Genomic DNA, 25,431 nt, shown 5'->3' with positions numbered 1-25,431 from the left:
ATTTGCGTATAATTAAAATATAAAAAAATTTACATATAAAAAACATATTTAATATTTTCTTGTTATACATTCAGAATTTTTTTTCCTTTTTTAATAATAAAATTGCAGTCACGTTTGATATTATCTGCAGTTATGTAATAAAAATATTTCAACTTTGTTTTCGATGTAAACACTTTCTTTTATATAGAATCTTCCACACCGGAAAGTTGGTTGACCTTGCATTTTTCGCGGCAACGCACGAGATCACGCGAGACCACGACGAAGCGAACGCGCCAGAAACAGAACGCTGTGCGTGCTATTGTGAGATTGAAGAAACAGAAAAGTAGGGTTGTTTGGATACCGTTATAATATTTCAGGTGAGTTTTGGACGCTGTTATTGTGAGCACGTGGATAAATGTGTAGGCACCATCGAATACGGCGAATATTAGCACGAGAATACCGGCGAACGCGTTACCGCCGCCACCGACACGCTCGACGCCATTTTGCACCGAATACCGACAATTCATTGTCAATTTCATAGCAATTTCGTACTCACGCGAAATTTCTCTTACTACATGGAAGTTTTGCATGGATTTCTTGCTTACCTAAATAATATATTCCGTAGATGAGAATCGTGAGTGTGAATGAGCACTATTGCCGATACAAATTTTGAATTTTATTTTTTTTCTGAATCTTTATTTTACCTCTGCAGATTGACTGACTTATCAGTTTTAGACAATATTTTATGACTTAATAACGCACAATAACTGTTTCGTGTCTTAAGTCTTGAGTCTTAGATCAGTTTGCAAGAAATAAACACCTGTATATTAAGCCAATGATTTTTATTCGCTGGAGTTGATACTGAAAGAAATATCAGTTATTCGAAGGGTAGTTCACATAAAGATGACAAGCAACATAGGAATATCACAACTTATGACTTTAGAGATAAAAAATATTTATTTTTTTGTATTAAATTGTTAAGTCAGTCATTCTGCCAAGGCTCCAATTCAAATGTATTGAGATGTCAAACATCATGTGCAATCATTTAAAAAAGCCTATTGTACTTGCTTTAATTCAGAATTTTTGTCATTCTATTTTAATATTTTATATTTCCATTGCTATCTTAAAACAATTATCCTTCTGACCTTTACTAAGACTAAAGATTTATAACAAAACTGATTTGATTTTCATATTTATTATAGGATCTAACAAATCATAATGAGCAAAACTAAGGAGGCTACCACAACAGACAATGAAGCAGAAGAAGAATTTAGTGTGGAGAAAGTTTTAGATAGAAGAGTTGTGAAGGGAAAGGTATATTAAGTTTTATAGCCTATATAAATATTTTATAATTATTGATTATTAAGTTTCTTTATAAATTCTAAATAAATTATTCCGAATTGTAGGTAGAATATTTTCTCAAATGGAAAGGGTATTCGAATGATGACAATACTTGGGAGCCGGAGGAGAATCTAGATTGTCCAGATTTGATCGCACAATTTGAAGAACAACGAAAAAAGAAGGAAGCAGCTGCATCTGGGAAACGTCATGAAGAAAAGGAACAGAAAAAACGAAGAAATACCAGCACACCAACGCCCACTCAGGGTAATAAGAAAAAATCAATAGTGGAAGACAAGAAGGCGGAAGGTAAAGGAGGGAAGCATCGAAAATTTTTATATTCTCCTTTTTTTCATCTAACTTTCCTCTTTTTAATTTAAAAAAAAAAATTGTAACGTATTTACTTTGATTGTTTGAATGTATTTAGGAACGTGCACTTTACTTTACAGGATTTGATAGAAATTTGGAGCCAGAGCGCATTATCGGCGCAACAGACTCCAGCGGCGAATTGATGTTCTTGATGAAATGGAAAGGAACAGATGACGCGGATCTGGTTCCTGCGCGCATAGCAAATGAAAAATGTCCACAGATTGTAATCAAATTTTATGAAGAACGACTGACATGGCATAGCCCTGCTCATGATGAGGAAAACTCCACAAAACCCGATCCGGAGTAGCGTTCAGCCTTTCGATATGCGTACACCGCACGTTTTAGAATATGTCGCATTTAGCGGCGTATTGACAAAAAAAAAAGAATGAACAACCCGAAAAAACTTATCTGTCGTCGTTGCACATTGCAAATTAACATAGATTTAACATTTTTTTACGTACATTGCAAATAAATATAGATTTAAACGGTTTTTCATGACTTCGAAAGTTTATAACCGAATTAGCAGAAACTTGGTACATATATATTGATCCTGAGCAACTAACTCTCGGATCTATCCGAAGAACCTATTTTTCCCTCCTATTTTCCTTTATTGTAATTCTGTTAAATATTAAAATAATTTCATTGCAAGCACACCAGTTATTTTAATAATATACTTCATTATTTATTAAAAACAGATTTGTTGATTTATTACATCATTCCGTAAAAAATTTGGAAAATGGGTAATTCGTGTAGGTGTCAATATCTAATATACACAAAAGGAAAAAGTAATTTTAACGAGTTTCTGCCATTTAAGAGTATAAGAATATTTTTAAGAAATATATACTTAAGGACAATATCTGTTATAAAAACAGTTTGAGCTGTATGCATCAATATAGACACGTTAATTATAGAATTACCTTTCAAAATTTATGGTTTCATGGTTTTTTAAATTCTGTATTAATAAGATATATATTAATAACATATATATATATATATATATATTATTAACATATATCTATGATAGAGTGACAATATTATAATAATCTTTACTTTATTTTTACTTCTGAATTTTGTTTTTTATGTAAATGTTCCATGTTTGCTTTTCATCTACAAAAGTTCAAATTTGTGTAAAAAAAAATGTTTAACTAAAAAATTAATTTATGTAAATTATATTTTAAAACAAATTATTGTTCACATTAAAATACAATGTTTCACTATTTGTTTTAGTTATTTGTACCATAAGCAACTTGTTGCAACGACGATGTAATGGCGAGATATATAAATGATTAACACGATTTGACGTACAAGCTCAAAAAGAGATGAAAATCTATAAATAACTATAATAGTATATATGTTCTGTACATTACTTCTTATTGTTCATAATATCGCCTTAGAATAAAAAAGAATTATTAAGGACTTATTGTAAACCGATGTAAAGTTATGTCCATAAAATGTTTATATATCTATCGTTTGAATCTTTTAGCACGCTTATTGGACGATTGACCAGGTTTCCGTTTCTTTCTGTCAAACGATCCTCTCAACCGTTCGTGCCGTTTCGTTTCCCAATCTATTTGTTTGGAACTAGCACCGTCGCTGGTGTTGAAAGTGTTACTATATCCATGTTTTTCCTTCGTTTTGCTTTGCTCCTCCAGAATTTCAGCGAACTTCTCTGCACATACAAATATATTATTATCTATTCCTTTCTTATTTTTATTCTGTTTGGTCTTTAGACTTTTTGTCTTCAACTTCTCATTTAGATTCGAAATTAATTCATCATCTAAAGCCTCTCCGTCATCGGAATCGTTAAATTCCATGTCGCTCAGATCCTCATCATCAAGATCTTCAACATCAATATCGCTCAAATCTTGCAGCTCGTCATCTTCGTCAAAATCTTGCAGCATCTCATCATTTTCATCAGGGATATCCTCATCTCCCAATTCATCATCGTTACCTTCATTATTCTTGTCAACCACTTTAGCTGCTGAAAGTTACAAATGTAATTATTAAAGTATATAGTTCTTAGAACCATAAAAATTATTTTTTGCAATAAAGCAATGAAGTTATCATATAGACTTGAACAGAAACAATCATTACTTCCCCCTATAGATGAGTCAAAGCATATTTTATACAATTCTACATACAAGAATACAGATTTACCTTTTTTCTTCCCAAGCGCGATATCTGTCGCAATGTCTAAATTGTCTAAACTGTCTAAATCGTCTAAATCGTCTAAATCGTAGTTGGTGCCCACACGATCTAGCATATCGTTGAACTCTTCACTGTTAACGCTCTCCATGTCTTCATCATCGACTTCTTTCTTGATGTCCTTAGTCTCGCTCTCTTTCTTCCAAAATTTATGAAGGAACAACTCGTCCACTGGTATTCGCTCCTCCCTTTCGTTGAGATACGCTGCGCTATCGACAGGAAGGGAGCGTACACCCTTGGGTGTATATCCGGCGCGTATTGCCAAGGGATCATTTTTCTTCTGCACCTTCTTATCTTCTGACTTCTTCGAGTTCTTAAAGACGTACCGATTCAAAAATCGAATCAACGTCAGATCCTCCAACGGATCGCCCGTGTACTCAATCGGTTTACCTGTAAACAAAAATTAATAAGTATCGCCAAATAATATTGTGCTGCATATAAAAGTGAAACTTTTACCTTGAATTATCTGATTTGCGAATATAGCAACACTGGGATGGAAATGTCTGGACAATGCTGCAAGCTCGGTGTACAACCCTTTGGCTACTCCCGCGTAGAGTGGATTCCGACAAAAGGGATCATACAACTTCACATTTTGCTCCTCAACTTTTACGTCGGTCTCTTCCTTCACATCGGTTTGCGATCCTGACGCGGTGTCAGCGCCAATTGTTACGTTCGATAACATAATGGTGTTTTTCGTCGCTTTATTCTTATTTTTTATTCTAGAAACATCTGCATCTGACGAGCTTACTTCACAAACGTTTTCAACTTTTCCTTCACAATCGACATTCTCGATTTTATTCACATCTTTCTGTGACTTGAGCAGGATGTGCCTCAAGTCTTTGCGTTCTTGAAGAATTTTAGAGACAACATAGAGCATAGCACATGTCATATTTGCGGGGAAGCACAGTGTGATTTGCAAGATTCTTTTAATAAATGCGTATAGACGTAATACGCTTTGATCTTTCCGAAGAACTCGATATATCAAGTTAAGAAACATTGCGCGTTTATTTGCTACTCCTATTTGTGGATCGAGTAACTTTTTGTAAAAAGTCGAATAAAATCTGTTTGCTTGAGACTCGTCCTTGCCTGTAATCTAAATATACAAATGCCCGTTAATATAATGTAAAAATGCAGTAAATATAAACGCTATTCTACAATACTTACTTGGTGCAATAAGGTAAGTGCATTAAGAGAGACATTAAACGACCCAAAATGCACCACTTTGTAAACAGAATCAATGTGTTTGCTCAGCACCTTTGAATCTATCTTAGCGAAAGGATATGTTCTATTAACACCCGTTAGAATTGCTGCCATCATTCTGCTGTCAGGTTCTCCCTTTTTCAAACATGCTTTGAAAAACGCAAAGTACACTTCTACCAATGTAACAGCTATTTCGTCGTCGTTTCTGTCCAGATAAAATTGTGTCAACACACATATAGCGTAATATTGAGCACGTTGGGACACGTTTTTTCTAAACAATAGTTTCTCAACTTCACGCAAAACTACTAGCTTCATATTCGGATGCTCTTGCAATAACTTGTTGATGCAAACTACAGCTTTAGATCCAATTTTGCTAGTAGGATCGCCGATTTTATTCACAATCAACTCCAATAACTTATGTTCTTGTTCAGCATTGCCCATCAACAAATCTGTCATTACCGATATGGCTTTTTCACGATTTATGTCTACTGTATCAGTGGCTACTACAGACAGACTTAAAACAAAGCGTTCATACTGCTCACGCAGTTGATCTTCAAAGTACCAATGTGCCAGTAATCTATTTCTAGCAGCATTTGTTTTAACAATAGAATTTGATTCATTTCCTACCTCAAGCTTATCTAGATCCTGTTCTTCAAATTTTAACAACTTAAAAGTTGGATGCAACAGATCAGTTAGAAAGAGTTCCTTGAGAGACGTTATGACCAAACTACACTGACTGTGTTTGGCCCCTTTTACTTGAGAGACTAGAAATATTAGACGACTGAAATTATATTTTGGATTATCTTGCACCAGCACTATGTTGGCTGCTATTCTATCCGAAAAAGTACCCTGCTGCAATGCTGTCTTTAACCATTTTGTCTCTGAGTCATGTGACTTAGATTGTTTCAACTGAAAACTGGCAGTCTCTGCATCCAGATATTTTTTTCCTTCGTCTTTTAGTTGTAACACACCAACTTCGGATACAGAATGTTTGCAAGGTTCCTCTGTCTTCGGATATTCCTTGTACCATTTTTTCTCACCACTAATAGTGGAGATATCATTGAATCTTTTCATTTTCTAATAACGTTTTTTTTCAATGTCACAGTAAAGCATCTAATACACTAAAATAAAAACGACAATTATTAGAAATAGATGTTTATATTCGTGATAAAATATTTTTATATCACAAAATAATATTTGTAAATGTTGTCAATCACAACATAATTAAAATTGTGTAAAAATTAACCTCAAAGCCACAACTTATAATGATACTAAGGTTAGTATACTCAATATATTTTGCTTAAACGTGTTATAAAATTTAAATGTTCTCCATACGCACACAATCAATTTATGTACACATTTAAAAAATCTTAATAACTGAATTTTCAATTAAAGTTCTCCTGAACCTGAACACATGCTCTCAGCAATAGCACGTTTCAGCGCAAAATATCTTTTTCACCCCCGGAAGCGGAAACTATGGGTGCGTTCCACTTAACGCCCGCAACGCTCCTAGAATCATTTTATCCTCGTTTAACTTTCGATGAAAAACAAGGATAAAATGATCCTAGGAGCGTTGCGGGCGTTAAGTGGAACGCACCCTATATATCAAGTAACACACTCGCGCCATATTTCAAAATTTATGCACCATACAAGTCTTTTTAAATAATTACATTTGTTTAAAATTTCAAAAATAATCACGTGGAATGATGAAAATAAAACTCTATATATACATACAAAATATCACAAAATTTGAATATAAGAATTATAAAAGAAATTATATTTTTTATGTAATCCAGCATACCTCATATTTTTATTATAGGAAGTGTACAAACCTTTGGCATAGTCTGAAGTAAAATAAAGTGAAAATTATTATTATTTAACATAATCCTATAGGTTCTATATATGTTCTATTTATAATATTCCTTGATTTTTTTTTCGTAAAAAATATTATTTTACAATTAGTCATATCATTTTGCATTTCATTAAAGAAATATACACAAGTTTATATCATATGGCATATATCAATCTTCTAGCAAAATCTGAGTTTTTGATATCATATGTTAAAATCATTATATCATATGATTATATCATTATATCATATAAAAGTATATAGCGTATACTTTTACATCACAGATTCACTTGTGAGATATATATATATATATTTATAGCGTTTTTAACTACTATGGATTGGATAGCTCTGAGAGTGATTAAATACAATGACTTTACAATCAAATGCAAAAATATTGATAAATTACAAAATAAGTATTAATCGCTCTCGGATATAAATCCAATCCTTGACATAATGCTCAAATATTAAATAAAAAATTGCTGTATAAACTGCTGTGATTTAGAGATATGGAAACTTTTCTGAAATAATCTGATAAGATATGAGAATATACTGAGAAAAGATACCAACTTGCTAAATTAATACTATGAATTTGTGAATTTTACTACATTACAATATAGAAAACGCCAATATGCTATCATACTTTTCAGTAGATAACATTTATCTTTCTTATTTTTAAATGTTAAATATTTTAAAATTATATCTTTCTATAAATATCCAATTTCACCAAGTGTTTACATAGCAATAGAATCAATTATGTATATATAATACCATAGAATACATATTTGGAAAAAAAAATTCAAAAATCTATTGATCCAATCCCCGATGCCTCCTCTTCATTCTTGCATAAGGTCCAATGTCAGGATCCATCACAAAGTCATATAACACAGAAGTCCATGAATTATGATGTGGCAGATCGTCGTAAAATTCTGCAGCTATACGTTTTACCTGAAATAAAATTATTAAAATATAAGCTACCACTAAATTTATAAGCTTATCATATAATATAAATGTCAAAGTGTTGTAATAATTTTGGACATACCTCTGGCAATCTTGAACCAGGTACTGCAGGAAAGTCATGGTGCTCATTGTGATATCCAACGTTGAAAGTGATGAAATTCAAAGAACCATAATAACTGTACGTCTCGAAACCTTTTTTATACATATAATGCTCTGATATAAAGTGTCCTGCCACGGGATGCAATCCCATTGCCATAAATGAACCAATAAGCAAATAAAATACCACTTTACCACCTGTAATTACATAAGTGATTTATTGTTACACTTTATGTCAATTAATATTATTAATAATCTATACTTTGGTTTATATGTGAGATTTTAAAACTTACCAAAAAAGTACCATATAATACCATCAAATATCAATTGTATAAATAAATTAATGTATTCTAGATTTGTTGGCACTTTTGGGTATGTTACAAGAGGTCGAAATGCATAAAAGAGAGGCTGCAGAAATACCCAACAGAACTTTCCAAAAGTTGTATTAAATAATTTCGCCTCTAATAACGTTGGTAAATCAGTATCTAATTTTTCATCTCCCTGATACTGAACAGAAAAAAATGTACTTTTTAAATACAATTAAAAATATAGTGAGCACAGTGCTAAGTGCAAATCAAACAAAATATGACCTACTACTTCTTGCAATACTCACACGATGGTGCTCAAGATGATACTTTCTAAAACTAATAGATACTGGTATACCTATTGGTAAATTTGCAAAAAAACCGAACAATCGGTTAGCCATAGGTCTGGCATGTCCAAAGGCAAGATTATGAGCTATCTCGTGTATTGCTGCAAGCCAATGTACAACAAATTAATGTCAGAATTAAAAATAATGTGGTATAATGTCAGAATAATGAAACATGGCTTTCCTACATTAAATAAGATAAAAATAAGATACGTACCGAGCATGAGAGAATGATTTATTACACCTCCAAAAAAGTACGCTAACAACAAGAGATTTGGATAACTTAAATCTTTAACAACAAATAATGACAAAAACTGTACTAATACCATTCCAAGAACAACCCATTTAAAATTTGGATCATATCCAAATAACTTTTTAATTTGAGGATATTTCTCTGAAACAAAAAAATATTATTTCTAATAAATATTTTTAAAAATATTAATTTAAATATTTGATTAAAAATTGTCTTAAATGTCATATATAATACTTAGAAAATAATTTGTTATAGAATTTATAAAATGTTATAAAATATATATTATTATACAAAAAGTGGTATAAAATAATTTTATTTTAAAAATATTTTACTTATTTTACATAAAAATTTTACTTAATTTACATATAATAGTAATTTAAAGATCTTATACGTGTTAGTTCAATAAGCTTTTTTATCGTTTGGTATTTCCATACATTGTAAAAACATTTTGCATGATAAGTTCGTGACAAACTATAGTTTGTCAGAACATTTAAGATAAATGCTTCTTGACTGATAACAGTAACTAATACAATCTTTCCATTTTACTCATTTTTCTATTTTTTTATACCTTAAATCCTTGTATCTCAAATTTTTTACCAACTTCACTTTTTCTGTTAATATGATAGTATTTTTATTTTTTTGTGTATCAAATTTTTTTTTAATAATCTGAAAAATTTATTTATTAAGAACTTAAAATCACTTTAAATTCAAAGTTTGACAAATTAATCAAAATATATTAAAAACGGTTTTTAATGTCTCCTGTAAAATTTCGATTTTTTAAGTTACGAGATTTTGAATTTAAGGTAATATCGTTTTGTAATTATCGAGTCTTAATAGCATCTCTGACGACGTTTAAACATTTTCTCCAATTGGTTATTAAGACATTAATAAAACAAACAATCCCATTTTCTTCTGGCAACTGTCATACCTAAAATTATCTTGCGTCGTGTGGCGTGTGGCTCTTCTGTATAAACCCACTCAAAGTCTGTCCTTGATACGCGTTGGCCCATTTTTCCACGACGATTAGAAAGAATGAAAGATAATATTATAAGCAAGAATCAACCGGCACGGGCAAAAGACGAAACACTACTACATGGAGATACTGATAGCCATGACAGCCACTGAATGATCTCGTGTTACTGGCTATGTATTTACTGTTATACAGGGTGTCCTGAAACCATCCAGTGTTGCGATATGGGACCGGTTGTATGCGCATGTGCGGCTCTGCGCATGTGCGGTGATGGAGATCCAGTGCCGTTATATGTTATGTGTTGACCGTATGGCGGGACGTTTTGACATGAGAAGGTCTGGTGACTACAAATAAGGTAAGATTTATTTATTTACAAGCATGGAATCTACGGAGCCAGCAGCTAAAAAACCAAGAAGTAAAAAATTTCAATCAATTTCAAAAAATGTAGAAATATTTTTAATGTAACGGGGTAACGGTGCCTTGTTTAATTTGTATGAGACACTACTGACGCCGTATTGCCGCACATGCGCATACAACCGGTCCCATATCGCAACACTGAAACCATCTTATCAGTCACGTACTTTGCGATAAATGTGCAATAGATTTCCTATCAATTTTACTAGCGAAATTGTTATTTAATGAAAAGTGATTATTTTCCAAATTCTTGAAGATATCTCGTATCTTAAATTAAATATCTATCGAGATACATTTAAGAAAAGTTGAAGATCAAGATCTAACAAGGAAGGGTCGACAATTCGAATTTTCTAAAAAATCTAAAAAATTCAGGTTGTTGAAACCTTCCTTGTAAGTAGGTCAAGTATTTACATTATCAAACTTGAATTATCGAAGTTTTTTTATTCCTTATTAAAACAACATCCGTTCGTTTTATTCGATGAGATCATCATGCTCTCCCCTTCCTTCATCGCCCCTCGCCATCAAGCTGTTTCTAGCTCCCCCCTTACTTCATCGTCCCTCGCCCACAACCGGTTTTCCTGAGATAACCTTCTCTCTATAGATCTTGTTCCCCCGGTACAGTTTGTGCCCGTCCCTCTATTCCTTAGTCCGTGGTTGTATCGTAGTGTAAAATTTTTCGGTGGTCGTCCGACAGGCGCGCCAGCAAGGCCGCCAGCGATATATTGAAGTGCGATACATCAACACTCGATCGAAGCAATAAGTCGATGCTTCCGTACAAAACCGGATGCGGCGAACAATCCAAAACATCCTCAAACATTCGGGACCGGCTTCTTTATGCGGAGCCAAATGTTAAGGAACATTCTGTTCGGAGCCGGCATTAGGGTCAGTCGAGAATTATAGCGTTTTTGATTATACAGGGTTTGAACGACTCAAGGTTGGTTAATCGTAATTCCCTAGAAACACATGTTTGAGCTAAAATAGGTTCTGATCTAAATTGGGTTCTAGTTACATACATCATATAGCGTAATTCTAAAAAATGTCGCATCAAAAGCAACTTGTGGCTCTTATGGAAATTTTATTTTCATCTGATAGTGATGATGATGTTGAATTAGAAATAAAAGCAAGAACAATATATAAAATAAAACAAAAGCGACGTATGCATCGTGTACAAAACTTTACAAAAATAGTTGATAAATATGATGATAATGAACATTGAGTAAAAAGAAACAGGAGGGAGCGTTTGGTCGTAAAAGTGCGGACGGAAGTGACTATATAAAGTGGTCGCTCAAGATGGCCGCTCAAGGGCGCCAATATTGAATGACTTGTTATGTTTAATTAGGAAATAATGTACAATTAAAAGAAAATAACTATAATTTGCAACAATAATACCAAATTTTAATGGCGTTTTTCATTGGGATTGCACTCGTGCAGTATTTCCATAAGAGCAATGTTAAAATCTAAAATCTAAATTTATATTAAATCCTTCGTCCTTACAAAAATTTATCCATGCATTTCTTTGATCCGGATTTTTCAAAAACCTGTTTGTGAGTGAAAATTATTTAGTAATTATTGTGAATCTACAATTTTACAATACTATACATATGATTATAATCTCCAAAATAAAAATCTCATTATTGTTGATAATACTAACCGATGAAACGTTATTCCATGATTTCGAGCTGCTGCTGTTATGCCACAAGCTCTACAGTATATCATTTTGATCGTTTATTTCCATACACTGTTGCATAAAAGACTATGCATATTAATGCGTACGGCGTACGGTATGCCGCTTGCCGCAATGCTCGAGCATTCCCTCTCACTTTCAAAAAGTGGTCGCTCAAGATGGCTGCCATGACGTAAATCCGTCCGCGGATTTACCTAGTCCTGGCTAGAGTCCCTATATATAGAGTCTGGCCACTCGATTAGTTTTGGAAAAACATAGCGGCGGTATATGCATAGACGCATCTTGTGTTTACCATATTTATGGAATAAAACTTTTATTGACTACACCTTATTCGACTACAAATTGATAGTATTAATAAAAGCAGAGTGAAGCCTATAAAAGTAAGTACAATTATTTGGTATATGGCTTCTAAAATAAAATATCTAAGAATAATGATATTATAAAGAAGTAGGATTTGTCATAAGAATTGTAATTCTAACCTTACATTGTTTTTAATAGTTTTATTTACAATGAGTTTTATTTATAATAAGTTTTATTTAAATGAGTTTTATTTATTATTGTGATACAAACATTATTGTGATACTGAATATATAAGTAATAATAATATGTACTGTAATGATATGATTTTAAGTATTATTAGTTAATTTTTCTTTATTTTTCAATTAAAAATTTCTAGAAAAGAATAATATTAATTGTTATTAATTTTCTTGTTCTATTTCTTTTCAAATTATTATACTTTTTATAAGAATTCCTATTGGTTCCGCCATGTTTTTCCAAACTTTGTTTCGACCAATAAAAATAAACACAAGCGTGGCCAGACTCTATATATAGGGACTCTAGTCCTGGCTAGTATATACTCTCTCCTGTTTCTTTTTACTCAATGATAATGAAGTTAGTAGATATATAACCTATACAACATATTTTTAAAATAAAAAAGTATAATATAACAATTAATAATTATGATATATTTTTTTACAGTTTAAAAATTATTTTTGTGTTTTACGTGAAACTTGTAATTTACTCATTAATATGTTCAAAAGAAGTGAATATTATCCATCAGGAAGAAGAGGCATAAAGACAAATAGCGTTTTCGATTATACAGGATTTGAACGACCCAAGATTGGTTAATGACGTCATTGCAACCTCTCCACCAATGAAAGACTTGCATTTATAGTAAAATAGTGATTGATCAACCCTAGATCGTTCAAACCCCGTTTATTCGAAAACGCTATCAGTCCCTCTATTCCTTAGTCCGTGGTTGCGTCCCATTTTTCGGTACGAGTTATTGCGAGTTATTAGATTTTACTAGTTTCTTTTACTATCTGTCAAGACAAAATATAAGATACTTATAGTGATACGAGATACTGTAAATAATATAAATAATATTTTAGTAAGTAATTATAGAATTGAAAAAATAAAAGAAATATAATTCTTAAATAAAATTAATTAATAAGATTAATAATTAATAAGATTTACATAAGTAGTTATTATTAGTTTTAATACAGATTAAATTAGACATTAAAAATATATTATAACCTATATATACATATTATTTTTCAAGAAAAGTATAATAATATATAAAATTGATTTTCAGTAAAAACTTCTTTTATAATAAAAAATGGATAATAAGGAAAATGTTAAAATTTTATTAATGTTATATCAACAACATCCTTGTTTATATGTTACAAAAAGTGTTGATTATCATAATCGTATGAAACGAGATCAAGCTTAATGGCCGGAGCACAGACTTTTGCATAAAGCATAACGCATAAGCATAAGGAAATTGATTGGTCCATTTCCTTATGCATTTGCTTATGCTTATATATAGACCAATCAATTTCCTTATGCTTATGCGTTATGCTTTATGTAAAAGCTTGTGCTCTCGACTTTACAGATAATCTGTAATCAGTACAAAGAATTAACAGGACAACCACTAACAACTAAAATTGCAAAAAAAATTAATAATTTAAGATCACAATATCTGGATCATCTAAATAAAATAAAACATTCGAAATCAAGCGGTGCATTACTTGATGATATCTATAAACCAACTTGGTGGTTGTTTGAAGATATGAGTTTTCTATAACATAGATCAGAAAATCATCATAAGAATGAACTGCAGTAACTGCGATTGACAACTGGCGCATTGTAAATGAAAACGCTATATATTCAGCCAAGTATAAATATTATTGTTCGAGGACTCGGACCGAGATCTCGGATTGAATTCTAGCATCGTGGACACAAGGCTTTAGTCCGTGCGATGAGATCATCATGTTCTCCCCTTCCTTCATCGCCCCTCGCCGTCAAGCTGTTTCTAGCTCCCCCCTTCCTTCATCGCTTCTCGCCACAAAGCTGTTTCTAACTCCCCCCTTACTTCATCGTTCCTCGCCCTCAACCGGTTTTACTGAGGTAACCTTCTCTCTATAGATCTTGGCAGCGTTGCATGCATTGGTTTATGCGTTGCATAATGTCGCATGCAGTGTGCAGCAGCCATAGTGGTCAGGAATGAATGTAAACTAACGTGTCGATTACTGACTGTTTTATAAGTACTTAAACGTGCAATTTTTAAGAAAAAATAAAATATGCCGAAAGTAAGACGAAGCAAAAAACCGCCACCAGATGGTTGGGAACTTATTGAACCAACTCTAGAAGAATTGGAGCAAAAAATGCGCGAAGGTGAGTTTGCTTGGTTACGTGCCTCGGTTTGACGAAGGAGATGTTTTGACATGATTTATTTTGTTGCAGCCGAAACCGAGCCTCACGAAGGCAAAAGGAAGCAAGAATCTTTATGGCCGATATTTAAAATTCACCATCAGAAATCTCGTTATATATACGATTTATTTTATAGGAGAAAAGCCATCAGTCGCGGTAAGCATTAAAGCATCATTCGAATGCTTTTAAAAGCCACGTATGTTATTTAAAAAATCAACACGTCTAATTTTTCTGTATTTCTATTTCAGAATTGTATGATTATTGTCTGAATGAAAATATTGCAGATAGAAATTTGATTGCCAAGTGGAAGAAAGTCGGCTATGAAAACTTGTGTTGTTTACGATGTATTCAGACGAGAGACACGAATTTCGGTACAAATTGCATCTGCAGAGTACCAAAAGGCAAGCTTGAAGAAGGCCGAATAGTAGAATGCATACATTGTGGTTGCAGAGGATGTTCAGGTTGAACACGGCACTTTTGTGTAAGGCACTTTCTTTTTATTGCTAATAGAATTACATTCAATTTTGTGTCCTGTAATAAAAATAAGTTAGATAACTCGTTTCTTCATTTAACCATCAAGTTCCACTTTTTGTACTGTGCAAATCGAGCGGCAAAATACAGCGGTGTTTGCACACGCCAGTCATATGTGACACATTTGTTTTCAGACTCAATATTCACTCGCAGCGTGTCAGCATTTTTCCGAAAGGCAGAGATCACGATATCGGTACCAAAACGCATTCTCGGCAAATGCATCAGTTTCTCTTCTCCATCCATAAAGATTTTACCTCGAGGTGTGATCATCAATGACGCTGCTCTTTTTAAAGTATCATGATTACCTTGCGGATTGCAAACTAACGCAATACCTTCATTGTCGTTCCCTTCTTGCGAAACTTCTAGAAACTATATCATAAATAAATTAAGACTAAATTAAGAATGTATGGACGAATAATGTAAATAATAAAACGTTGTTTATAATTACCTTAAATTCAATAATGTGATTTGCATCGAATTGAGGACCTTGTGAAAACAAGGTGCTCACATTGTCGGTGAGTTTCGCAGCAATTTTACCATTATTAGTGATCACGTAATCTTTGTTATCGAATTCCCAATCTGTAAATAATGTTTGTATTAGTAGCACAATATTTCACAATAAAAAATAAAAAATCTAAATTATTTTTTTATTAATATAAAGTTCATTCATTTCAAAGTCTAAGTACATACTGTACGGTGGTATTGAAGTCCGCGCGACATGATGCACACTCCTTGCAACGTTGTCCCCCTGTATTCTGACTCTGAGCGTGACTGGTTGATTGACAGGTATATTTCTGATGAAGCAAGAAGTCTCGGATCCTTTATACGCCGTCTCGAACTCGTTCGACGCCGAGTCTAGAATCTCTCCGTTGGCCTTCTCCACGACAAACGTCTGTTCCTCGGCGGTGTATTCCGGATTGGTGATGTGCCATTTAACGAATAGACCCGCAGGCCTCTCGTCGATGCTTGTTATCTGAACTGGCACTGTGCGAGAGATACAACCGAGTCTCGAGATTTGCTCGATAATCTCCTCCCTGCACGAATTCAGTGGACTGTCGAAGTTTATATTTGGGAGCTCCTCGGAAAATGGCACTGCTGGTATCCTTAAAAACAACGTTTCGTTATGAAATTATTTCGATAATTCTTACATTATAAACGCAAAGTTCTCTCTCACCTGCCTATGTCGTTACTCGCAGCGATTATCTTTTCGAATCCGCTCGCGCTGTATCGCTGTGGATGTTGCAGCATACTCTCGCTCGCCGACATGATGTTTTGTGCGTTTTGTATTTGTGCCTCCACCTCCTTTCTGCAAGCTCTCAGCGGTATCAAACTCTCCTGTTTATGAATCTCTGTCTCCAGTATCAGCTGTTCGCGTCTCTTATTGATTTCGTGGCACACATCATCTAGCAAAGATTGAAATGTTCCGTCTATATCTTTTAACGTTCTCATCATATTATTTTCTATCTAACAAAAGAATTTCCTCCTGTTAATACAGTTGCCGAGCATGAAAATAAATAAAAGAACAATGAAATTTAGAAGAAGCATATTTACTTGTTGATCAGCATTGTCAAGATCTTTCAATTGATAATCCAACTTTGCTATGTACTCTTGTGCGGATTCTACAATAACTTTGAGATTGGCTTCCACATTTTCCGGCAATGCTTCTCTTTTCTGTGCGAAAGCATCTTCTGCATTGAAATGTGATGCGTTTGCATCCCGGTTTTTATCGATACTTCTTTCATATTGATTTAGTTTCTTCAAATTGCACGCTAATCTCGTTAGAAGTTCTTCCTTCCTTGTATTTTCATTGCCGTTATTGGATATCACAGAACTTGTACTAGAAATATTTGGCATTAATGGTTTTATTACATGCTTGTGTAATAATTCTTCACGATTGTCGATTTGCTCTTTTTCCGACAGATTTTGATTGGTCAGTGCTTCCAAAATCCGTTCCATATCTGAAAAAAAAATTTTTAATTCACATAAATAATTTCAATATTGATAATATTTGAGATTTATAAGTATTAAAATTTCACACAATTTACACGAAATTTTCTGCACTAATCACAGGTACTCTTTAATTAATTTATGCCAAGAATATTTTGCATAGCAATCGATAGGATTTGCTTGAATTTCTCTCTCAGTAAAGGTTTGGGTTTGCTGACTGTTTAACATTAAGTATTTCTTCAATCTTTCTTCCGGATATTTCGCAAACTCTTGCAACTCAGTGCAATCTGTTTCATTATTGCCAATTTGAGGACTGTTCTCATTATAATTCTTATTCGGTGTCAATAATGTGCCACTCCAATAATCTGCATCATTATGATCGTGCAAAGACGCTTGAGTACCAATTCCTATAATTTGCCAAGAATATTTTATGCTGCACATTTTGTACGCAGGCTTATTGTTTTCTGTACTGATATTATTTAATAAATTTTGCAGCAAGGTGTATGATGTTTGTGTGCTTGTTCCGACAACTTGCCAGGAATATTTTATTTCACAGTCGTAAGGTTTTCTGTTATAGATTTTAACATCTTTCATCCTGTATTTACTGTCACATTGTTTTCTTTGAGAAGACGGTGCCCAACTTTTCTTATCAATAATATTCCCATTTTTAGACTGAATCTTAGCTAAAGAGGAATTGTTTACGGGAGACCAATTTGTATTAGTGGATTTTAAATAAGATTGTAGGGAATGTGGGAAGTTGATTCCTGATAGAACATCATTTTCGTAATGTAACACACTTATCTCATATTCACTGTTGATGGGATGTAAATGCTGCGACGCCATTCTAGACACTGATTTCCTTTCAATATTTGCAAATGTTTTCTTATTTTCAATCTTGAAACTTGATGCTGACTGTGTCGACACTGAAACAGTGTCTGTACAATCATAGAATGATTGACTTGATAATGACACAACTGGTGATTTGCTCATGCTAATTGGTGTTTCTATGCTTGGCACAAGTGCAAATTTATCTTCATATTTCGTCTGACCTTCCTTTACTTGTGACAGATTGCACTTCCTTGACAATTTTATGGATTTTGAACTTTCTTTGCACAAATCCTTGTTACTTGTTAATGGTGCTAATTGTTCAAGCATTGTATTAGGGAAATGTAATGTGTTATTCTTTTTATCGTGGGACAATTTTTTTGACAGGTATGAATTTTGCAAAATACTGATTTTCTTGATATCCGGAGAATCTGTCTTTCCAGAAATAGTATACTTTGTACTTTGATTCTTGGGTTTCCGACAATTCATTCTGTTTACCTACAGTTTCAATTTTCAGATAAGCTGATATTTCAAATAAGATTTTACAAGATTATTTAGAAATGTATATAATAAGCAAAAAAAAAAGAAAAGTACATGTTTGTATCAAGAATATATAGATATTTAGATTGACCTCAAGTAAGTTATCCAGAGGATTATATGATGCTGTTTTTGGAAATAATAATGCAGGATTATTTTTACAATTATGTGCCTTCAGAATCTGAGGTTTATGTTTGAAGAAAGAAATGTTAAAGCTTTGGTTGGAGGGCACAGGTTTCACAATAGGGATCATTACATTTCTAGTATAAAGCATTACATCTGGCATAATCATCCTTTTCTTCTGCGAATTCACAGTTTTTATCAGAACTTGATCTCCCATGCTGAACACGTCTACATTAAAGTATCATCATATCAAAAAACGTGTCTTATGTACAAATATTCCTTCAATATATAATATTCCTCTTTACAATCCTAACCTATACACTCGAAATATTTTAATATTAAAAATTAAATGTAAAACTAGAGAGCAAATTGTGTTTTCTTTACAATAAACTTATTTTCTACATTTCACAATATAGATTGTTCATAACAAAATATATTTATATGTAATTTGAAATTGTTTACTCAATGCATATTATTATGCTTTAATTATGTTATTAACATCATATCTCGTTACATGATGATTGTTCATGATAACAAAATCTAACAAGGCCCACATATCTTTTAAAAATAATGTGAATGATTCATACGAGAGAAAAAAATGAGAGGAAAAATATATTGACTCGTTCATACTTTTGATACTCACAGACAGTTTATAGATTAACTTAGGGATGATTAATTAAAATCCGACTCTCTGGCAAGAATTGGCGGAACACGAAAAAAATTTAGAGCGTAATCACGAGTGTTTTTGCCGAAAAATTATAACATTTGAAATGCACGCGTAATCGCGAATTTCCACGGGCGGTGCATCTTGTTGCACTCAATCGTTCTAAATATAACCAATGCGGGCGTGATATCACACGACATGTAATAGACAATTACACCATCGTATACGCGTAATTTTTAGACACAGTCAGAGATTTTTTTTATATTATATTATGTACGAAAATTATTTGATACGAGCAACGATTCAATTAGTGCAATACACGAAGGGGTCATTAATATTTATATCGCTATATTTATATGATAAAGTACATTGTCATTGCGTTTTATATACATATTGTTATATTTAAACATTATAATACAATCCAATATCACATGATCCTCCCTGACATTAAATTAGAATCAGAACACAAAATAAAATAATTAACAACAAATAATACATATGTAAAGAAGAGAATGCGAATGACGGCACATCATATGTGTTACAAACTAATACCACGACTTATAACATTTTTTTTTAACCATTCCATCTCTAACCGTAAATAAATATATTTTTACATATTTTTATAAAGAACTTCATTCAAAACCTTATCAGAATCTAAATCCTTTATCACAAAGTTTTGCATATATTTGCACTAAATATTATAAATATGTATCCTACACCAGGATTTGTTATTAAAGTCGTTCGCTATAAAATTTTTTTCATGCACCAGAAATCGCTGGAAATAGACGAAAGAATTATGTCGTAGAACATGCTAAAGAGAGTACATATATATATAATTAAAGTTTCATAGAGAACCGTGAATGTTTTCGTTTCTGAAAATGTTCCAGTAAAGCTAATTTTGTCTCTTGAGAAGTTGATCGATTTGCGTTTTGTACATGTCCTTGATGTCCTCGAGGTCGAGTCGCAACTCCTGATTCTCCTCGACCTTTTCGCCGTACATTTGCAGCAGCGCGTCGTATCTGGTTTGCGTTTCGCTAAGGCTTTCATTAAGCGCTTGCACTTCCGAGACTTTAGTATTCAAATCCTCGACCTTCAGAGCCAACGTTGCTAATTCCGAATTCAACGCATCCCTCTCTATGTTCCGCCGAGATAACTCCCACTGAAGCTGCTGTATCTCGCCTGTAACGATAAAATAAGATCACGGTCGGTGACGTCAAATAACGGAGAACAAGATTACCGATATTATTGAGAAACGTGTAAGCTTACCGTCCCTCTGTTTCAGTTGAGCTTGCAAATTTTCGAAGATTGACGTGCTACTCGAACCTGCTCTGATGTTCTCATACGATATCGGAGGAAATCTACCGGAGCTATTGTCGAATACTGAATCGCTAAACTGAAAAAGTCAATTTATACGTATATGAACTAATTGTTAACTTTATAATCTCGTTATAATGTTAAAACGCTTACACCCGGCCAGACGCTGTTCGCACTGCTGACGGATTCTTGTCCTATACTGAGGGTTGGACTGAATCGCGACTCCTCGTCGGTATTTTGCTGCTGCTCCAGGATAGCATTATTTCTTCTTCGTTCTGCGTCGGTCGCTGCTTTCTCCACGGCCAATTTATTCTCCAATGCATTGATCTCTCTCTTCAGTTCCTGTACGTAACTGGAATGCGTCTGCTCGAGAGTCTTTATCGTTTCCTGGTGTCTGCAATTTAAACATATTATAAATTTGATGGCATTATTCTTATATTTCAATATATTTGCATATTCTAAATGCTTACTGCTTGGTTTGCTCTAACAATCTTTCGTTTTCGTCTTTCAACTTATCGCGTGACTCCTGCAATCCTGACCTTTCTTTCTCTTTTAGATTAAGCTTCGATTCTAAGTGCGACTCTTTGGATTTCAGATTAACGTTTTCTTCTCTCAAAAGACGATCCATCTCGATTAAATTCTCAATTTTAGACTGCAATTCGATATTTTTCTCGGACAGAACCTTCTCTTGCTTCATGAAGTTGTTAGATTTATGCAACAAGTTTGCTTGGAGCTGTTCTAGCTGTCTTAATAGAGGCTTTGTTGCTACCGAAACAGATTCAGATAACTCTTCACTCCTGGCCTCTGCGGCTTCTAATCGTTTTAGTAACTCGCTGTTTTCGTGCTTGAGAAACTCTTCCCTTCTATACCATAAAAATATAAATACCATTAGTCGAAATTAACTGATGAATATGATTTCCATTTACATTTAACATACGATATTTACTTGACGTGAGCTTCCTCAGCTTGACGATACTTCAATTTTAAATCCTCCACTTGTGCAAACAACTGGCACGATTCCCCCGCATTATCTATGGCTTCTTTTAATTCCTCCTCCGTAGCTAGCAACTTTTTCTTCGTCTCTGTTAAGTCCCTGTTACGCGGAAATTTTTATGATTATTTTTATAAAACTTAGTATTTAATTAAAAATATTTCTATACACTCACACTTTTGCAGCGTCAAAGCTCTTTTTATAGGCTTCCATCTTATGTATGGTGTTATCCAATTTTTCTTGCAACATTAGTATCTCCTTTTCCTGCTTCTTTGTTTTCGCCGTTAATGTATGAACGGCTTCTATTTGACTGCGTTCTACTTCCTCCTTCGCGTGCAACGACCGTTTTAATCTCTCCAATTCTGTATTCTGCTCCTCGATTTGCTCTCTAAAAGAATATCGATAAATGTGAAAATTATGATTTTCATTATTTTTAACTGTCAATAAGATTAAAATAACGATAAAAATGTAATCAAAGTACTTTTGACTCTTTATCGTTGCATCAGTCTCCTTTTCTTTCACCCGCAATTTTTTTATAATGTTGCTGTGTTGAAGCTGCTGTATGCTGAGTTTCTCGCCCTCCTCGCGCAGCTCTTTTATAATTTCATCCTTTTCAGCGTTTATGGTAGACATTTCCTGCGACGATAGACGCGATGACGCTTCTAATCTCAGTTGATCCAAATTTTGCCTCAACAGATCACGTTCCCTTATCGCCTGTTGAAATTTTCTCTCCAATGCTGACAAACGCTGCGTGTATTCGTCTGTGATTTGATTGATACTTTGATTCTGCTCCGCGTGTTTCTCAAAATTCTCAAGCTGTCTGGAATAAAATATTTCTTCATCAATATCTACTTTATTCAAGAACAATGTTACAATACAGTTACGACGATCTTACTTCATTAAGTTTGCATTTTGCTCATGCAACTCCATGTTTATTCTGCTCACGTCGATTAGCTTTGATTCCCTCGCCTCTAAAATCTCAGTCATCTCTTGTATGCGTTTCAATAACTTTTCGATCTCCATATTTGCCTCATCTGATCCTACGCTGATCTCGCTCAATTCCCGGGAGTGGCCTCTGGTCTTCAAAGTTTTCGTTAGCAAATCGCTGCTTTTAGTTAGCTGCAATTTCGCCGGACTCTGTCGCGACTGGGTCGAACTCGAATCTCCGTTCGGACTGTTGGCAGAACGTTAACTGTTAATAATTTGATACCGAGCGTTAAGCAGAAACGTAATTATATACCTGGAAATTATCTCTATGTCGCTCGATGTTGTAGTTTCTAATTCGTCTCCGCTCGTGTGGCCACTGGCTTGATCAGAGCCGATTTTCACCAGATCGGAGCGACTAAAAGAAATAAATTTGTGTTACAGAAGCATTATAATTAATTCGAACAGTATGAGTCGAGTGATACCTTTCCGACGATATAGGTGAATTTTCTCGCGGCACTTCCGTGCAATGTGTCTCCATGTCGATTATTTCGCCCTTTTCGACCATAGCATCGGCTAGCATAGTCTTCACGTACGAACTAGTAGTCAAAGGCGTTTCTGAGACTTTCGAATCGTTTGTGCAGAGCAACGTCGCGTTGTCCTCTGAACTGCTCTCTATCAAAGTTCCTTCTCTGCTCGAATCGTTGGATATTAAATACTGATCAGCGTTACTCTCGGTCATCTTCGTCTTTTCCTCCACACTTTCGGTTTGAGAATAGCTATCCAGATCCGGTGGCTCTATGGTGGTGCTCATTAATTGGGAAAACGTGGAAACGTCCGGTTTCTCATTTACTCCTTCTAGATGATCCAAATTGCGAATTGGCTGTGTCGTGATTGGCTCGAGCGTTAGATGCAAATTGTGTTTCTCCTTCAGTGAATCGAGGCTCAAGTTCAATTTGCCGTCCGTGCAAGCTTTCGCCGACGTTTGCCTATCATCCGGATACGAGTCGTGCATCTTTATGGGTATTTTCACGTCGGACAGATCCATCTTGCTTATGACAGCGTCCAGCTGTTGAAACGACTCGAGCACTGTCATGACTGTACCTTCGGAAGCCGAGGTGTAAGAATCTTCGGCCAGACTCACTTCGTCCGGTTCATCCACGTCCGGTATCACTTCGACGCTGTCGGGGGAAGTCTTCGAGCTGTCCGCCGCTTGCGACGAACTTTTATTCGTGTCCAAACTGGAGAACGCGCTGGGCGACGGTGTGCTGTCGACGCTGTAGGAATACGACGAATTGGTGTTCAACGTTTTAACCTCCTCCATCGGAGATTCGTACGGAGAGATATCGGACGACGAAGCGTCTGCAAATTGTTCTCTGCTAGGTAGTTGTAATGTGCATTCTACATGCGGAGTGACGCATTCGTCTGCATCTAAAACGGGCGATAACTCCGAACTCTTTGGATCTATCGGAGATAGGAAAGGACTGCTGTCGCTTTTCCAATCTCCCAGAACTTCCACGGAGCTCGGCGACGTCACCAGACTGTCCGGCAATATCTCGACTGATTCGGAATTCACCTTGATGCCAATAGGACTTAACGAATTGGAAATGGAATTCGGATCCGATTCCGGTGTGGTGGTGCAATCGGTGTTAGATTGCGAGCCAAGTATCTCCACGCTCTCCAAACTTTTCTTATCGCTCTCGGAGGAGACGTTAGGTACTTTATGGAACACATTAGTGGAACTCGACGTTTGATTAATGTCGTTATTTTCTGATACCATCTCGTTACTGCACTGCCCTTCTTCATCGCTGCTCGATGTGGAATCATCAATATTATCTGTGGTTGGCGCATAGTACTCTTCCTCCAAATCTAAACTGGCACTTTTAGTTACATTCTTTTCGACACTAGTAGGAACAACATTATCTGAAGATGACTGCTCTGACGAGGTACAAGATTCTGATACAATTTTATCATTAGATTCTTTAGATATGCTACGATTAATATGTACAGACTCACTGACAACACTAGACTCTCCTTCACTTCTCTTATGTACAGATTCATTACTTATTATTATAGGCTTTGTGTCCTTTGTTAATTTTTCAGGAGCAGAAGCTGAAGATACCATTCCTAACTGTTCATCTTGACTGGCAGTATTTTGCAAGGACTTAGAATGTTTGAAAATCTTTCGTGTATTTTCATCTATAACCTTCGGGGCCTCAAAAAACGAACCTGTAAAGCTACCCCAAATACTGCTTGAGCTTGGCTGTTTCTGTGAATTGTTATCGCGTTTGTTTGCCTCCTCTTCATTTTGCAAGCCCCAACTCGCAAAGAAATCTGAAGCTTCATCTGTTTGATGTTGATGGGATTGAATCACCTTCGGTTCTTCCTCCTTGATATCCAGGGCTTTATCTATAGTCTTCTGAGCTCCCTTCAGAGCGGACTTTGCCAAATTGGCAAATCCTGTGGCATCAAACCAACTCATGTTTTATGCCTAAAATAAAGAAAATAATGTAAATTGATAATTGTGTTTCTAGATATGAGTAGATATATATCTTTTATCTATTATTATGTGATCAACTCTTAAAATAGCACCCATTGTAAACAAAATAACCTCAGTGTTTATCGTAAACATAAATATTGTTTACACGACACACAAAGTCAAATTAATTAAAATTATTTATATTATTTAAATCGACATAAACGATCAAATAATACGAGTTCAATGCAAAATGCATATGCAAAAGGATATTTTCATAATTATACAAGCTGTCAAAAACATTTTATTTAACCCACTGTTACACAGGGCATTTTTCTATATATTCTCGTTTATCGCAAACCGATGTACATACATGACATTCTCTAAAATGAGGGTCGTGACGGTGAAACACGTTCATGCTCGC

The 25,431-nt window shown here is 34.4% G+C and overlaps 5 protein-coding genes and 1 pseudogene across 8 annotated transcripts; 2 read left to right on the top strand and 4 right to left on the bottom strand.

Moving 5' to 3' along the window:
• Positions 1-199: 199 nt before the first annotated feature.
• LOC105669723 (chromobox protein homolog 1) lies at positions 200-2,123 on the top strand. The gene is made up of 4 exons (XM_012362819.2): positions 200-356; positions 1,182-1,293; positions 1,386-1,626; positions 1,767-2,123. The coding sequence occupies exons 2-4, from the start codon at positions 1,198-1,200 to the stop codon at positions 1,991-1,993; spliced, it is 564 nt and encodes a 187-aa protein (XP_012218242.1). The 5' UTR covers positions 200-356; positions 1,182-1,197; the 3' UTR covers positions 1,994-2,123.
• Positions 2,124-2,839: 716 nt separating this feature from the next.
• LOC105669883 (CCAAT/enhancer-binding protein zeta-like) lies at positions 2,840-6,589 on the bottom strand. 3 transcript variants are annotated; one of them, XM_067352259.1, is made up of 5 exons: positions 6,338-6,589; positions 5,056-6,212; positions 4,348-4,984; positions 3,844-4,281; positions 2,840-3,667 (listed from the first exon to the last, which is right to left on the bottom strand). In XM_067352259.1, exons 2-5 carry the CDS (start codon positions 6,163-6,165, stop codon positions 3,150-3,152), a joined length of 2,703 nt encoding a protein of 900 aa, XP_067208360.1. In that variant the 5' UTR covers positions 6,166-6,212; positions 6,338-6,589; the 3' UTR covers positions 2,840-3,149. The 3 variants fall into 3 exon arrangements, with proteins under 3 accessions (XP_067208360.1, XP_067208359.1, XP_067208361.1); XM_067352258.1 differs by having other exon boundaries at positions 6,431-6,589; XM_067352260.1 differs by having other exon boundaries at positions 2,840-3,664; positions 6,431-6,589.
• Positions 6,590-6,865: 276 nt separating this feature from the next.
• On the bottom strand, positions 6,866-10,070 carry ifc (delta4-sphingolipid-FADS-like protein ifc). 2 transcript variants are annotated; one of them, XM_067352261.1, is made up of 7 exons: positions 9,824-10,063; positions 8,969-9,036; positions 8,860-8,901; positions 8,607-8,746; positions 8,287-8,500; positions 7,980-8,191; positions 6,866-7,885 (listed from the first exon to the last, which is right to left on the bottom strand). In XM_067352261.1, the coding sequence occupies exons 2-7, from the start codon at positions 8,985-8,987 to the stop codon at positions 7,745-7,747; spliced, it is 768 nt and encodes a 255-aa protein (XP_067208362.1). In that variant the 5' UTR covers positions 8,988-9,036; positions 9,824-10,063; the 3' UTR covers positions 6,866-7,744. The 2 variants fall into 2 exon arrangements, with proteins under 2 accessions (XP_067208362.1, XP_012218239.1); XM_012362816.2 differs by having other exon boundaries at positions 8,860-9,036; positions 9,824-10,070.
• A 4,316-nt stretch (positions 10,071-14,386) lies between these two features.
• On the top strand, positions 14,387-15,845 carry l(1)10Bb (BUD31-like protein). Its single transcript, XM_012362924.2, has 4 exons — positions 14,387-14,639; positions 14,709-14,831; positions 14,924-15,156; positions 15,341-15,845. Exons 1-3 carry the CDS (start codon positions 14,546-14,548, stop codon positions 15,139-15,141), a joined length of 435 nt encoding a protein of 144 aa, XP_012218347.1. The 5' UTR covers positions 14,387-14,545; the 3' UTR covers positions 15,142-15,156; positions 15,341-15,845.
• On the bottom strand, positions 15,151-18,866 carry LOC136996941 (uncharacterized; annotated as a pseudogene).
• Positions 18,867-19,633: 767 nt separating this feature from the next.
• On the bottom strand, positions 19,634-25,013 carry LOC105669715 (TATA element modulatory factor). Its single transcript, XM_067351225.1, has 10 exons — positions 23,017-25,013; positions 22,848-22,949; positions 22,503-22,781; positions 22,089-22,427; positions 21,783-21,995; positions 21,563-21,709; positions 21,087-21,479; positions 20,770-21,010; positions 20,569-20,695; positions 19,634-20,481 (listed from the first exon to the last, which is right to left on the bottom strand). The coding sequence occupies exons 1-10, from the start codon at positions 25,011-25,013 to the stop codon at positions 20,195-20,197; spliced, it is 4,125 nt and encodes a 1,374-aa protein (XP_067207326.1). The 3' UTR covers positions 19,634-20,194.
• Between the last annotated feature and the right edge of the window lie 418 nt (positions 25,014-25,431).

This window comes from Linepithema humile, chromosome 3 (genome assembly GCF_040581485.1).
Source record: "Linepithema humile isolate Giens D197 chromosome 3, Lhum_UNIL_v1.0, whole genome shotgun sequence".
In the NCBI taxonomy this organism is placed as follows: Eukaryota; Metazoa; Arthropoda; class Insecta; order Hymenoptera; family Formicidae; genus Linepithema; species Linepithema humile.
The sequence above is the reverse complement of the archived record's forward strand: the minus strand, read 5'-3'. Positions and strand labels throughout refer to the sequence as shown.